The 14,193-nt window shown below is 40.7% G+C and overlaps 1 protein-coding gene across 1 annotated transcript in view; it reads left to right on the forward strand.

The window, feature by feature from the left end:
* LOC134346090 (proline-rich transmembrane protein 1-like) overlaps positions 1-14,193 on the forward strand; it is a 43,092-nt gene that overhangs the window by 11,551 nt on the left and 17,348 nt on the right. Inside the window, exon 2 of the mRNA XM_063047394.1 lies at positions 7,554-7,849. Within this exon, the coding sequence (XP_062903464.1) occupies positions 7,554-7,849 (296 nt within the window). The remainder of the gene's footprint in view (positions 1-7,553; positions 7,850-14,193) is intronic.

Here is a 14,193-nt window from a genome sequence, read left to right on the forward strand (position 1 = left end):
CCAATGAACCAGTGAGAAGGACTTGCAGTACTTTATGTTACCAATGTACAACAGAGTATTGGGATTACAATAAAAACGTGCGAGGCAATCACTCACAGCGAACACTGTCTCGGCACAACAGCATACGATAAGTCCAGGTGGCAACACAACAACGTCCAGCACCATCACTCTCAAACAACTCGCTGTTGTTCTTGAGGAACTGCCTTTTGAAGATGTCCTTGACTGTGGGCAGGGTTAGGATCCAATCAGTTGTGCTGCTTTCTCCAGTCCTCCTTGATGTGTCATTCACCCTGACCCTCAGTTCGGGAACAGCTACATTCCTTGTTGACTCAACCGTGGAGCAAAAGGTTGGGTGGCTCGGAAATACAAACCCTTCCATGGGTTCCTAACTTGTGGTCAACAATGAACAGATATTGCAGCCAGAGATGATTTGCTCAGTGAGGAGGACATCACTGACAGAATGGCTGCTCAGGACTGAGTATGCTTCAGTTCAAGTTCAGTTGTCATTCCACCATGCATGAATACCCAGAATAGAGCGAAACAAAATAGTGTTACTCCTTGGACAAGGTGAAAACACAATACCAACAGTCATACACAGCAGAAGGCACATGTAGCACATATAAGGTCGCAGTAAAATACAGCCACACACAAAAAAATGTCCAAGTCCCTGAGTCTATGTATGTTGCAGCAGTCTGCAGTCAAACACAATACAGCTTGTCTTCTGCCAGTGAACAGTGTGAGGCCGCACCGACTCCAGTGTGGACGCTGTACCACACTGCCTCCAGTACTGCGGTGGAGCACGCTGACTCTGACGCCTCTCGCCTGAACGGCTGCAAACAGGCAACAAAGCGGCTTGAGGCCTCGTCATCTCTACCACTGACACCGTGCAGCTCCCCTGCCAATTAACCAGAGAATCGGACCACCAGCATTCTTCATTACCAATGTCCGACAGGGTCTTGCGATCACAAGAAAAACTACTAAATGCAATCACTTGCTGTTAGACTGCACATCGCATTCGCACACCAACTCCTCCGATGCCTCTCTGTCGCCGAGAGCAGTACGATCCACACGAAGTCCAGCTCCATGAGTTTCTGTGCCCATTGTACTTACAAACAGGAGCAGGCAACTCAGCTCCTTGACCCTACTCCCACGTGGATGATCCACTTGTATCTGAACTCTACATCCCACCTGCTCTCATTAACTGTTCACTCGCTCCCTTAACAAGTAGAATGTGAGTTGTGTTCATTCTCACTGACATATGTCATGAAATTTGTTGTTTTAAAACAGTGGACAGTGCAATGCATAAAAATGACTATAAATTACTATTACGATAAGAATATATAATATATTTATATTAAATCATCATCATTATGTGCTGTGTCGTATGACATGGGCGATCATGATCACCCTTGACAAATGTTTCTACCATTACCTTCTTCTGGGCAGTGTCTTTACAAGTCAGGTGATCCCAGCCATTATCAATACTCTTCAGATTGTCTGCCCGGTGTCAGCGGTCGCATAACCAGGGTTTGTGATGTGGACCGACTGCCCTTGCGACCATCCACCACCTGCTCCCATGACTTCACGTGGGGCTAAGCAGCTGGTGCCACTCTAACTTGCAGGTTTGGGGAGAGAAGGAGCACCTTACACCTCCTTTGCTAGAGACGTATCTCCGCCCTGTCGCCCAATAAATATCAATAAATAGTAAAAAAGAGAGAAAGCACAAGATTCTGCTGATGTTGTTAATCTTGAGCGGCAAATACAAAAAGCTGGAAGAACTCAGCATCTACGGAGAGGAATGCTTTCAGCAGGGATTCCCAGCCTGTGGTCTATGGACCCCTCAGTTAATGGTATTGGTCCAGGGCTTAAAAGCTTGTCAATCCCTGCTTTAGTGCAATATGGATCAAAAGCAGACAAATAGAACTCTCTCAGGTAGGTAACTTGCTCAGCAAAGGTGGACTGGGCAAGAGGGCCTGAGTTGCTTTACGACTCTGTATCTCTTTATCAAAGTTCTCTTTATACAAAGTATCTCTTTATCAAAGTTCAAAGTTCTCTTTATATAAAGTATCTCTTTACCAAAGTTCGGAGTAAATTGACTGTCAAACATCTGATGTTGTCTGAATGAATACGTCATTCTACGTATTTCCTTTGAGGCCTTAAATTTTGTAGTTTTTTAATCTACTTTTTGTAGGTTTTCATAACTAGTTTATGTTAATAATTTCATTTCTTTTTTTTGTTTACTCATAGGGTCTGGGGTTTGTTGCGTTTTTTTTATATTTTCTGGCTTTTTCTCTGTTATATTAAGTGTTCGTTTTAATTGATTTACCTTTTTTTTTATCATTTACTGTTTTATAACTAGCTGATCTTTTTTATATTTACACTTTTTTTAGGGAGCATATACCGGAAGTCATGGGGGTAGTTTTAGTGCTTGCTTCTTTCTGGCTGGTCTGTGTTAGATTTAGCCTTGAGGTCATGGGGTGGGGATGGTGGGAGGGGCTTCACGTTTTAGTTTCTTTCTTCTTGGGCTATGTACACTATTGAAGTATTGGTTGCGTTCTCCTTTCCGGTATCTCTTATTTGTTCTGTTCCCTTTCCGGGTTCATGGGTCGAGCCTATCATCAATCCTCCTTGTTGCGGGTTGACTTTAGGGTTTACGGAGTCTATTACTAATTTTGTCTCCTGGAATACTAATGGTCTTAATCATCCTATTAAAAGGAAAAAAGTTTTTAAAGTGTTCCGGAGACTTAAAGCACAAATTTTATTTTTACAAGAGACCCATGTGCAGAGGGGGGACAGACTACGTTTTTTTAAATTTTGGAAGGAATAACAGTTTCATTTGAACTCCAACGCTAAGATTCGAGGTGTCTCTATTTTTATAGACTCCTAAGTTTCTTTTATACAACATGATATTTCTGATCCGAATGGTAGATTTCTACTGGTTAGTGGTCTACTATTTAATAAAAAGGTAGTTTTGGTTAATGTTTATGCTCCTAATATGGACTGTCCAGAATTTTATAAATCATTATTCAATCAGTTCCTGAATTTGAATGAGTTTTCATTGATCTGGGGCGGAGATCTTAATACCTGTTTATCTCCAGCTTTGGACCGTTCGGCTCCTCTACGGACCTTACCTAATAAATCTGCAACTTTGATTAATTCATTCCTTTCTGATTCTGGGTCGACGGACATTTGGCGTTTTTTGCATCCTCCGGAAAAAGATTTTTCTTTTTTATTCACATGTTCACCATTCCTATTCAAGAATTGATTATTTCTTTATTGACTCTCGTCTTATTTCTTCAGTGATTAAATGTGATTATGACTCTATAACCATTTCGAATCATGCTCCACTTAAGCTTTCTATTAAAATTCAGGCAATACACAAAATAATAGACAATGGTGTTTTAATTCGCTGTTGCTTCAGGATTCGGACTTTGTTAACTTTATGAATGAACAGATTGATCTTTTTTTTACTATCAACTATACGGAGGATATTTCTGTGAACATTCTTTGGGATACTTTTAAAGCTTATATTCGTGGTCAGATTATCTCGTATTCTGCTGCTTTGAGGAAGAAGCTGAAGCAGGAGGAGTTGGTAATTGTGGACAAGATTAAGGAAATTGATAAGAAATATGTTACAGCTCCTTCTGAGGAGTTATATAAACAAAGAACTGAACTTCAAATGGAACACAGTTTATTACTTTCGTCCTCGATTGTAAACCAATTAAAGAAAACAAGAAGTGAATTTTATGTACACAGTGACAAAATTGGCAAACTGCTGGCTAACCAATTGAAGTCTCATTATGTTAAATCTCAAATTAATCAGATTTATAATCATAATGACCGACTGATACTTGATCATGCGGGGATTAATCAAACCTTCTGTGATTTTTATTCTTCCTTATATCAATCAGAGTCTCCTCGAGACTCTAAATATATGAATGATTTTTTAGATAACCTAGACTTCCCTGAGATTTCACAGGATATGTCTTCTATGTTAGATACTCCCATTACCACTGATGAGATTAAGAATGTTATTTCCTCTATGAATTTGGGGAAAGCTCCTGGCCCTGATGGGTTTACCGTAGAATTTTATAAATGTTTTGCACCTTCATTAATCCCTTGGTTCTGTAGGGTTTTCGAGGCTTCATTAAAACTTGGTAAACTTCCCAAATCTTTCAATAGAGCGTCAATCTCTCTAATATTAAAGAAGGATAAAGATCCTGCTCAATATGCATCTTATAGACCAATATCTTTATTAAATGTTGATTCTAAAGTTTTTTCTAAGTTATTAGCAAACAGATTAGAAAAGTACTTCCTTTTATTAGCAAACAGATTAGAAAAAGTACTTCCTTTTATTATTTCGGAAGACCAAACGGGTTTTATTAAAGGTCCTTACTCTTTTTATAACATTCGCACACTGTTAAATATTGTTTATACCCCCTCACAAAATGTTCCTGAGTGTGTTATCTCTTTAGATGCTGAGAAAGCTTTTGATAGAGTAGAATGGCCTTACTTATTTAAGATGCTTGAAATGTTTAATTTTAGCTCGAAATTTATACCCTGGATCAAACTGTTATATCATTCTCCTGTGGCCTCGGTCCGTACTAACTCTCTAAGGTCACCTTTTTCCCCTCTTTTTCGAGGCACTCGACAAGGTTGTCCTCTTAGCCCTTTATTATTTGATATTGCATTAGAACCTCTTGCAATTGCCATTCGAGAATCTCCAAATATTACTGGGATAACTCGGGGCTTAAAGTCCCATAAAATATCACTCTATGCTGATGATATATTTCTAATCCTCAAAATCCATCCCTGCTGTTTTAGAGTTATTAGCACAATTTAGTCTCTTTTCAGGTTATAAATTAAATCTTAGTAAGAGTGAACTTTTCCCGATTAATAAACAACTTCCCTTATATCATAACTTTCCATTTAAATTGATTAATAATTATTTTTCATATCTTGGGATTAAAATTACTTGTAAATACAAAGATTTATTTAAGCTTAACTTTTTACTCTTTAATTGACCATATTATTCAACTTTCATCTAAATGGTTTCCTTTATATTTAACTTTGATTGGTCATATTAATGCAGTTAAGATGATTTTTTTGCCAAAATTTCTATATATATTTCAGGCATTACCAATCTTTGTTCCAAAATCTTTTTTTGATAAAGTTGACTCAAAAATTTCTTCATTTATTTGGCAAAATAAAAACCCGAGACTGGGTAAAATACATTTACAGAAAGCTAAGAGAGATGGAGGTTTAGCATTACCTAACTTTAGATTCTATTATTGGGCAATTAATATTTGACATATGAAATTTTGGTTACTTGACCAGGATATACTATCCATTCCTAAATGGGTAGCATTGGAATTACAGTCTGTTCAGGGCTATACACTTGGCTCTATTTTAGGTTCCTCTCTTCCTTTTGATTCGAAACGCCTTAAACAGGTATCTAACCCGATAGTTAAATATACCTTACGTATTTGGTTTCAATTCAGAAAATTTTTTGATCCTAACCAATTTGGGCTAGCAATTCCCATTTTAGGTAACATATTTTTTCCTCCCTCTTTTACGGATCGTGCTTTTCAAATTTGGAAAACTAAGGGTATTTCACGGTTTTTGGATTTATTTTTAGATGGTTCCCTTATGTCTTTTGAACAATTATCTAGTAGATATAATTTATCAAGAATACATTTTTTTAGATACTATAATTAACCTTAATCCATGTCAGAAAGGTGCATCGGCTATGATTTATAATATTATTATGAAACTTAGGAAAGCTCCATTTGATAAGATTAGGGTAGATTGGGAACAGGAATTGGGGTCTATCATTTCCGTGGATGACTGGGGGCAGATTTTACAATTAGTCAATACTTCCTCTATCTGTGCTAAACATTCCCTAATTCAATTTAAAGTTGTTCATAGAGCACATATGTCCAAAGATAAATTAGCTTGCTTTTATTCTTGTATTAATCCTTTTTGTGATAGATGTCCGGGGCAGATAGCCTCTTTAACTCATATGTTTTGGTCTTGTCCTACTCTGGAAACTTTTTGGAGAGACATTTTTAATATTATCTCCAAGGTATTGAATATAGATATCTCTCCTCACCCTATTACTGCTATCTTTGGACTACCTAAAATTTCCAGTAATCTTTCTCCTTCAGCCCGTAGAATGATTGCATTTCTTACTTTAATGGCGAAAAGATGTATCTTACAACATTGGAAAGAGCTTAATGCTCCAACTACCTTTTTTTGGTTTTCTCAGACGATATTATGCTTGAATTTGGAGAAAATTAGAAGTAATCTTTATGATTCCTCACTTAAATTTGAACAGACCTGGAGATCTTTTATTCAATATTTTCATTTAATGTAATTTTTTTTTCTCCTCTTTTTTTGCTCCATATTTATATACCCTTCTTGTTTTTTTTTACTGTTTTTAATGGAGGTTGGGATTGAGGACGTGATTTTAAGTTTTTTAACTCTGCTTGGTTCCAAGTTAACCCATTGCTTTGCTTTGCTTTTAGTTAGTTGCACGGTGTTTTTTTGGGTTTTTTTTTTTCCTTTTCTCTATTGATATATATATAAAAATTAGTATACTATTATGTTACCTTAGTATGTTATGTTTAAATTACATTGTTTGTATCTTTTTTTTGTATTAATATCTCCTGTAATTTTATTATATTCTAACAGTGTATTAGTGCCTATATGGCTTACCTTTTTGTATACTTATTCAATAAAAAGATTTAAAAAGAAAGAAAGAAACATCTGATGTGCAAAAGAGGACAAATCATGCAAACTATAAAGAAGAAAACAAATTAGACATAGAACTCCTGAACTACGGAGTTCCTGTAAGCGAGTTCGCAGGCTTCCGAGTCAGTTCAGCGCTGAGGCGAGTGAAGCCGGTCCAGGAGCCCGAGGGCTGCAGGGTAACAACTGTTCCTGTACCTGCCATGATGAGACCCAAGATTCATGCACCTCCCGCCCAATGGTGGCAGCGAGAAGAGAGGCAGACGGGTCAAACACAGGCCATTGGGTCAGGCTCAGTGAAATGTCCTCTTCATTACTCACTCTCCTGAAGAACTCTGTATCATCGCCAGATTTACCAAGGTTACCTTCAGTGCATTTATCAGGTAATTCACTGAAGTTATAAAAAGTACTGATCAGAATCAGAATCAGGTTTACTATCACCGATGCAAGTCTTAAAATTTGCTGTTCTGTAGCAGCAGTACCATGAAAATAATGATAAATAACAACAAAGAATATTCGAGAAAACTAAATAAGTACTGCAGAAAGAGAGCAAATTAGTGAGGCAGAGTTTGTGAGTTCGTGATCCATTCAGAAATTTGTTGGTGGCAAGGAAGAAGCTGTTTCTAAAACATTGAGAGTGTGTTTTCAGGTTCCTGCACCTCCTCCCATATGGTAGTAATGAGACAAGTGCATGTCCTGGATGGTGAAGACCCTTCATGATGGATGCTGCCTTTTGAAGATGTTGAAGATACTGAAGATGATCAGGCCGTGAATAATTGTTCCCTTTTCTCCATACTTTGTAGGTCCTTCAGATGCTCCAGTACCAACATCTTCGCCTCCCCCCTACAGCCAGGTGATCGAACCACGACTCCATGCCCTGTCCACGACTTACTCCGTGCAGACACAGATACCCGCTCCTCCTGTTGACGTGCGGGGATACATGCAGGAGACAGCATTCCACAACGGATCCCCAGGGTTCACCACCCTGCTGCCATATGGAGCCGTGGGCGCCTCCTCCTACATTGCAGCACCACCCCCTGGTTATGCCATCCAGCTGCAGCCCTACACAACCCTTATTCCTGTCTATCCCCTCGGGAATGTAAGTACCATTTCATCGTCCAGTCCTGACCCGAACTCGTAATGTTTGTTTAACTATTATTTTTGAATGCCATCCTAATCTTAACCGATGCGGGGAGTCGGGGGATTAAAAGAGTAGCTTTATCAAAATACACATCAAAACATATTGTGAAATGCGTCATTTCTGTCAATGACCAACACAGTCCGAGGATGTGCTGGGGCAGACTATATGTTACCATGCGCCAATGTAGCATTTCCAAAACTGATGGCAGTATGATGGCGCCATTAGATGGGGACTTTTGCATGCAGCTCCAATGGAAATCATCAAATATTCCCATTTAGGGACATGACAGCTGTAATTCAGTCACAGCCATAGGTAAGCAACATTGTTTTAAGATTTTTTTTTAAAAATCTATCGATACACAAAATCAAAGCACCTCAGACAGCATACTCAGGTCACGAGTGCAGTTCCCCTTTAAGAAAACAGAAGCAGGAATGCCACACTTGTCTACAGGTACAATTGAACCACAGAGGCCTTAGACTTTCACTCTCAACTATCTGCTGGCAAATGCAAAATAAAATTGGAGATCTTAGAGGAAGATTGATATACCAAAGGGACATCAGGGACTGCTGTGAACTCTGCTTTATGGAAACATGGCTATCCGCCGCCATTTCAAACACAGTGCTGCAGCTTGACGGCTTCACCATTCTCTGCAAAGGCAGGACTGCTCAGTTGATTAACAGTAGAGGAGGTGGAGTGGTGCACAAATATTGTGGTACTGTCTCAGTCCTGGTTATCTGACCTGGAACATCTAGCAGCCATAATTTGTCCATTTTATCTGCCGATGGAGTTTTCCACCATCAGGCAGGCACTGGAGGAGCTGAGCAACGTAATCAGCAGACGTGAAACAAGACTCCCTTCACTACCATTGTGGGAGATTTCAACCAGACCAGCTGGGGGAAGTCTCTGAACAATTACCACCAATTTATCAACTGTGGTGCCAGCACACTTGACCACTGTTATACCACCATCAAGAGCACTTACTGTGCCATCCCACACCCTCATTTTGAAAAGTTCAGTCACCTGCCTGTACTTCTACTCCCAGTCTATAGGTAGAAACTAAAGACAGCAGCACCAGTGGCAAGAACCAAGAAGGGTCAAGGAAGGCATAGGATCAATGACAGAACTGCTTTGAGTCACAGGACTGGACAATATTCAGGGATTCATCTTTAAATCTGAATGAATACGCCACAGTTGTCATTAACTTCATCAAGACCTGTGTTGATGAGTGAGTGCCTTTGAGAATATACTGGACATACCCAAACCAAAATCCATGGATGAACCCAGAGATTCGTAGTCTGCTGAAGGTTAGATCTGTGGTATTCCAGACTGGTGATCTAGAACTATGTAAGGAGTACAGTATAACCTATGGAAGGCTGTTTTAAGGGCAAAAAAAGAATTCTGTTTGAAGTTAAGATGAATTCATGTCATCTGGCAGGGTTTGAAGGCCATAACTTCCTGCAAAGTAAAACCTAACACCATGAATGAATGTTCACTCCCGGATGAGTTAACCATCTTTTATGCACACTTTGAAAGGGAGAATAAAACTACACCTGTGTGACTCCCGGCAGCATCTGGTGACCCTGTGATTTCTGTCTCAGAGGCCGATGTCCGGACACCTTTCAAGCAGGTGACCCCTTGCAAGACATCAGGCCCTGATGGTGTACCTGGAAGGATCCTGAAAACCTGTGTCAACCAGCTTGCAGGAATGTTCAAGGACATCTTCACCCTCTCACTACTGCAGTTGGAGTTTCCCACCGGCTTCAAAAGGGAGATAATCATACCTGTACCTAAGAAGATCAGGGTGAGCTGCTTCAATGGCTATTGTCCAGTGGCGCTCACATCTACTGTGATGAAATGCATTGAGAAGTTGGTCATGATTAGAATCAACTCTTGCCACCCTGAAGTTGCTTCCTTGACTCATATGTTTTGGTCTTGCCCTTTCTTGCATAAATATTGGAAAGATATCTTTGATATTATTTCTACTGTTTTGCGTATTAATTTACAATCACACCCTGTTACTGCAATTTTTTGGGTTACCAATGATGGAAGGTAGATATTTATCCTCTTCAGCCTGTGGGATGATTGCTTTTTTAACATTAATGGCTTGAAAATTTATCTTATTGAACTGGAAAGAGGTCAATCCCCCTACTACATTTCAATGGTTTTCTCAACCTATATCTTGTTTAAATTTAGAGAAAATTAGAAGTGGCACCTCCGACCCTTCGATTAAATTTGAAGAAACTTGGAGACCATTTATTCAACATTTCCATATGATGTAGTTTGACCTTTTCGAATCCTTTTTTAAAACTTAAAATACACCGATAGAGGAGTGGAGTTAATGACATTAATGAATCTATCCAATGTAATATGTTAGCCTGTCTTTTTTTTCTATAGTTCTGTTTTATTTTCAGTTTTATTTAGTTTAGGTTAATATCACTTAGTTTAATTAATGTCTTTTTTTTCTTTTCTAATTTAAGTTTTCTTTAGATTTTTTTCTCATTTATCCCTCTATCATGTTTAATTATATTTAGAGTTTGGGAAACTTTATACATCTGTATTATTACCAATGTTATATTTGTAATGTCAATTATTAGTAATGTAATCCCACTCTCTGTTCATTAATATTGTTATTATGTTTATAATTTTGAAATTAATAAAAAGATTGGAAAAGAAAAGAAAGAAGGAATCAACTCTTGCCTAAGTAAGCACCTCACCCACTGCAATTTGCCTATTGCCTTAACAGATCTAAAGTGGATGCAATCTCACCGGCTCTCCACTCACCCTTGAATTGCCCGGACAATAGTAATACCTACATCAGGCTCCTTATTAACAACAGCTCAGTGTTCTACACAATCATACGCTCAGTTATAATCATCAAGTTCCAAAACCTGGGGGTCTGTACCTCTCTCTGCAATTGGATCCTCAACTTCTTCACTGGAAGACCACAGTCTCTGAAGAACTATCCTGGGCCCAACATATTGATGCATTTCCAAAGAAGGCATGGCAGCGGCTCTATTTCATTAGGAGTTCAGGGAGAATTGGTACGTTAGCAAAGACACTCGCAATTTTCTACAGATGTGAGAGCATTCTAACTAGTTGCATCACCATCTGGTATGGAGGGGCCACTGCACAGGATCAGAAAAACTGTAGAAAGCAAACTCAGGCCACTTCATCATGGGCACCAGCCTCCCCAGCATCCCGGACATCTTCAAAATGTAATGCCAAAAAAACGGGGCATTCGTCATTCAGGATCCCCAGCACCCAAGACATGCCCTCTCCTCATTGCTACCATCAATGAGGAGGTACAGGATCCTCAATGATTCAGAAACAACTTCTTCCCCTCCACTATCAGATTTCTGAATGGACAACCAACCCATGAACACCACCTCACTATTTTTTCTCTCTTTTGCCCTACTTATTTAATTTATTTTTTATTATATACTTCTTGTAATTTATAGTTTTAATTATTGTGTATTGCAATGTACTTGTGCCACAACACAACAAATTTCACGACATATGCCAGTGATATTAAATCTGATTCTGATTCTGGTTCTAACCCTAACCCGTACATCTTTGGAATGTGGGAGGAAACTGGAGCACCCGGAGGAAACCTACATGGTTACGAGGAGAATCTGCAATGGCCTTACAGGCAGTGGCGGGAATTGAACTCCAGTTGTAATATTGCCACACTACTGTGCTGCCCTCTGAACAAGTGAGCAGCAGTTCATGCTTTTGTTTCTGTGCTCCAACAACCCCTGTTCTTTGCAACACACACAAAATGCTGGAGGAACTCAACAGGCCTGTCAGTGGAAAAAAAGTAAACAGTTCTGCATTTCAGACCGAGATCCTTCATCAGGACTGGAAAGGAAAAGGAAAGGTGGGGGAGGGGAGGAAGACGAGAAGATGGAAGGTGGTAGGTGAAACTGGCAGGGGGTTGGGGTGAAGTAAAGAGCTGGCAAGTTGATGGTTGATTTCTGAAAGAGATAAAGGCCTGGAGAGGCGGGTGGTGGGGGTTGGGATGCGGGCTGTGCAGAATCTGATAGGAGAGGACAGAAGACCATGGAAGAGAGGGAAGGGGGGAGAGCACCAGAGGGAGGTGATGGGCAGGTAAGGAGATAAGCTGACAGAGGGAAACAGGAATGGGGAATAGTGAAGAAGGGAGAGGGGCAATTACTGGAAGTTTGAGAAATCGATGTCTATGCGATGTTGGAGGCTACCCAGATGGAATAGAAGATGTTGCTCCTCCAGCCTTAGTGTGGCCTCGTCGTGGCAGTAGAGAAGGCCATGGACTAACATGGCGGAACGGGAATGGGAAGTTGAATTGAAATGAGTAGCCACCGGAAGATCCCACTTTTTCTGGCGGACGGAGCTGAGGAGCCCAGTGAAGTGGTCTCCCTATCCACGTTGGGCCTCGCTGACATTCAGGAGGTCACACTGGGAGCACCGGATACAGGAGAGACTCGCAGCTGAAGTGTCACCTCATCAGGTGGGACTGTTTGGTGCCCTGAATGGTAGTGAGAGAGGATGTGTTGGGGCAGGTGTGGCACTTGCTCTGCTTGATGGAATGTCTGGGTGGCCTCCAACCTGATGGAATGAACATTGATTTCTCAAACTTCTGCTCATGGGCCCTTCCCCTCTCCTTCATCATTTCCCATTCCCATTTCGCTCTCTTGCCTTATCTCTTTACCCGCCCGTCACCTCCCTCTGGTGCTCCTCCCCTTTCCCTCTTTTCCATGGCCTTCTGACCTCTACTATCAGATTCCCCCTTCTCCAGCCCTTTATCTCCTTCATCAATCAACTTCCCAGATTTTTCTTCTTCTTCTTTCTCTCTTCTCAAAATGTCCACTGTTCTTTATAAACACAAGATATTCTGCAGATGCTTGAGAAACACACAGAAAATGCTGGAAGGACATAGCAGGTCATGCAGCATAATCAGTTGACATTATTTAGATAAGTTCCCTGTGGCCACCCATTTCAATTCCACTTCCCGTTCCCATTCTCATTCTGACTTTGAAAATGCAAACAGGAGGAAATCTGCAGATGCTGGAACTTCAAGCTACACACATAAAAGTTGCTGGTGAATACAGCAGGCCAGGCAGTCATCGACTGAACCTCTTCCTATAGATGCTGCCTAGCCTGCTGTGTTCACCAGCAATTTTTATGTGTGTTGCTCTTTCTGCCTTGTCAGTTCATGGCCTCTTCTACTGCCACAATGCCAGTCTTAGGTTGGAGGGGCAATACCTCATATTCTGTCTGAGTAGCCTCCAACCTGACAAAATGAACATGAATTTCTCCCTCCTCTCTCCTTCCCTCTTTTTCCATTCTCCATTTTGTTTCCCCTCTTGCCCCTTCTCTTCTCCTCACCTACCTACCTATCACAGCTCTGTGGTGAACCTTCTCCCATAGGCAACTGCCCTGCCCAGTCAGGGCAGCTTTGGGGTTTCATGGAATTTGGAGTTCAATTCTGGCATCGTTCTGTAAGAAGTCTCTGTACTTCCTCCTTGTGGAATGTGTAGGGTTTCCCCGGGTGCTGCAGTTTTCTCCCAGTCAAAAAATGTATTGGGTTGGCATTGTAAATTGTCCCGTGATTAGGATAGGGTTAGTCGGGGTTGATAGACAGGCCTATTACACACTGCACTGCCAAATAATAAATAAACCAGATTCCTTCTTCTTTAGCCTTTTACCTCTCCCACCTATTCCCTCCCAGCTTCTCACTTCATCCTCCTCCCCCATCTCCACCTACCCATCTGTTCTCAATTATAACCAGCCAGCTTGCACTCCTCCCCCCAGCCACCTTCTTATTCTGGCTTCTGTCCCTTCCTTTCCAGTCCTGCTGAAATGCCTGAGCCCAAGACATAACCTTATTTCCCTCGGTGGATGCTCTCTGACCTGCTGAGTTCCTATGGCATTTTGTGCGTGTTGTTCAAGAGTTTCAGCATCTGCAGAATTTCTTGTGTTTGTAATCTTTGGTCTCTGGTGTAAGTACCACAGGGAAAAACACTTCTAAAGAAGGCCCGAAAAGGACACACTCAAGAGAAGAGACCCCAAACCGTGAAGCAGCAGGACCTCTGGGGTTTGATAGGCCACCAATGTATCACAACCCCGGGAGTACCTTCAATCAGGGGCACAATGGTGACCGGAATAATTCAGAATTTCCCACTCAGTGCACACCTCCTGAGCAGTGATATTTAGAAATGAGGTGAACACTGAAGAAAACAAGCACACAGAGCAAAGAGTTAATTTCTACCACAGAGAAAATTCAAAAGGGTGAAGAACGCAGCACTGAAGGTGCGCATTTAAAT

Source organism: Mobula hypostoma, chromosome 5 (assembly GCF_963921235.1).
Source record: "Mobula hypostoma chromosome 5, sMobHyp1.1, whole genome shotgun sequence".
NCBI lineage: Eukaryota > Metazoa > Chordata > Chondrichthyes > Myliobatiformes > Myliobatidae > Mobula > Mobula hypostoma.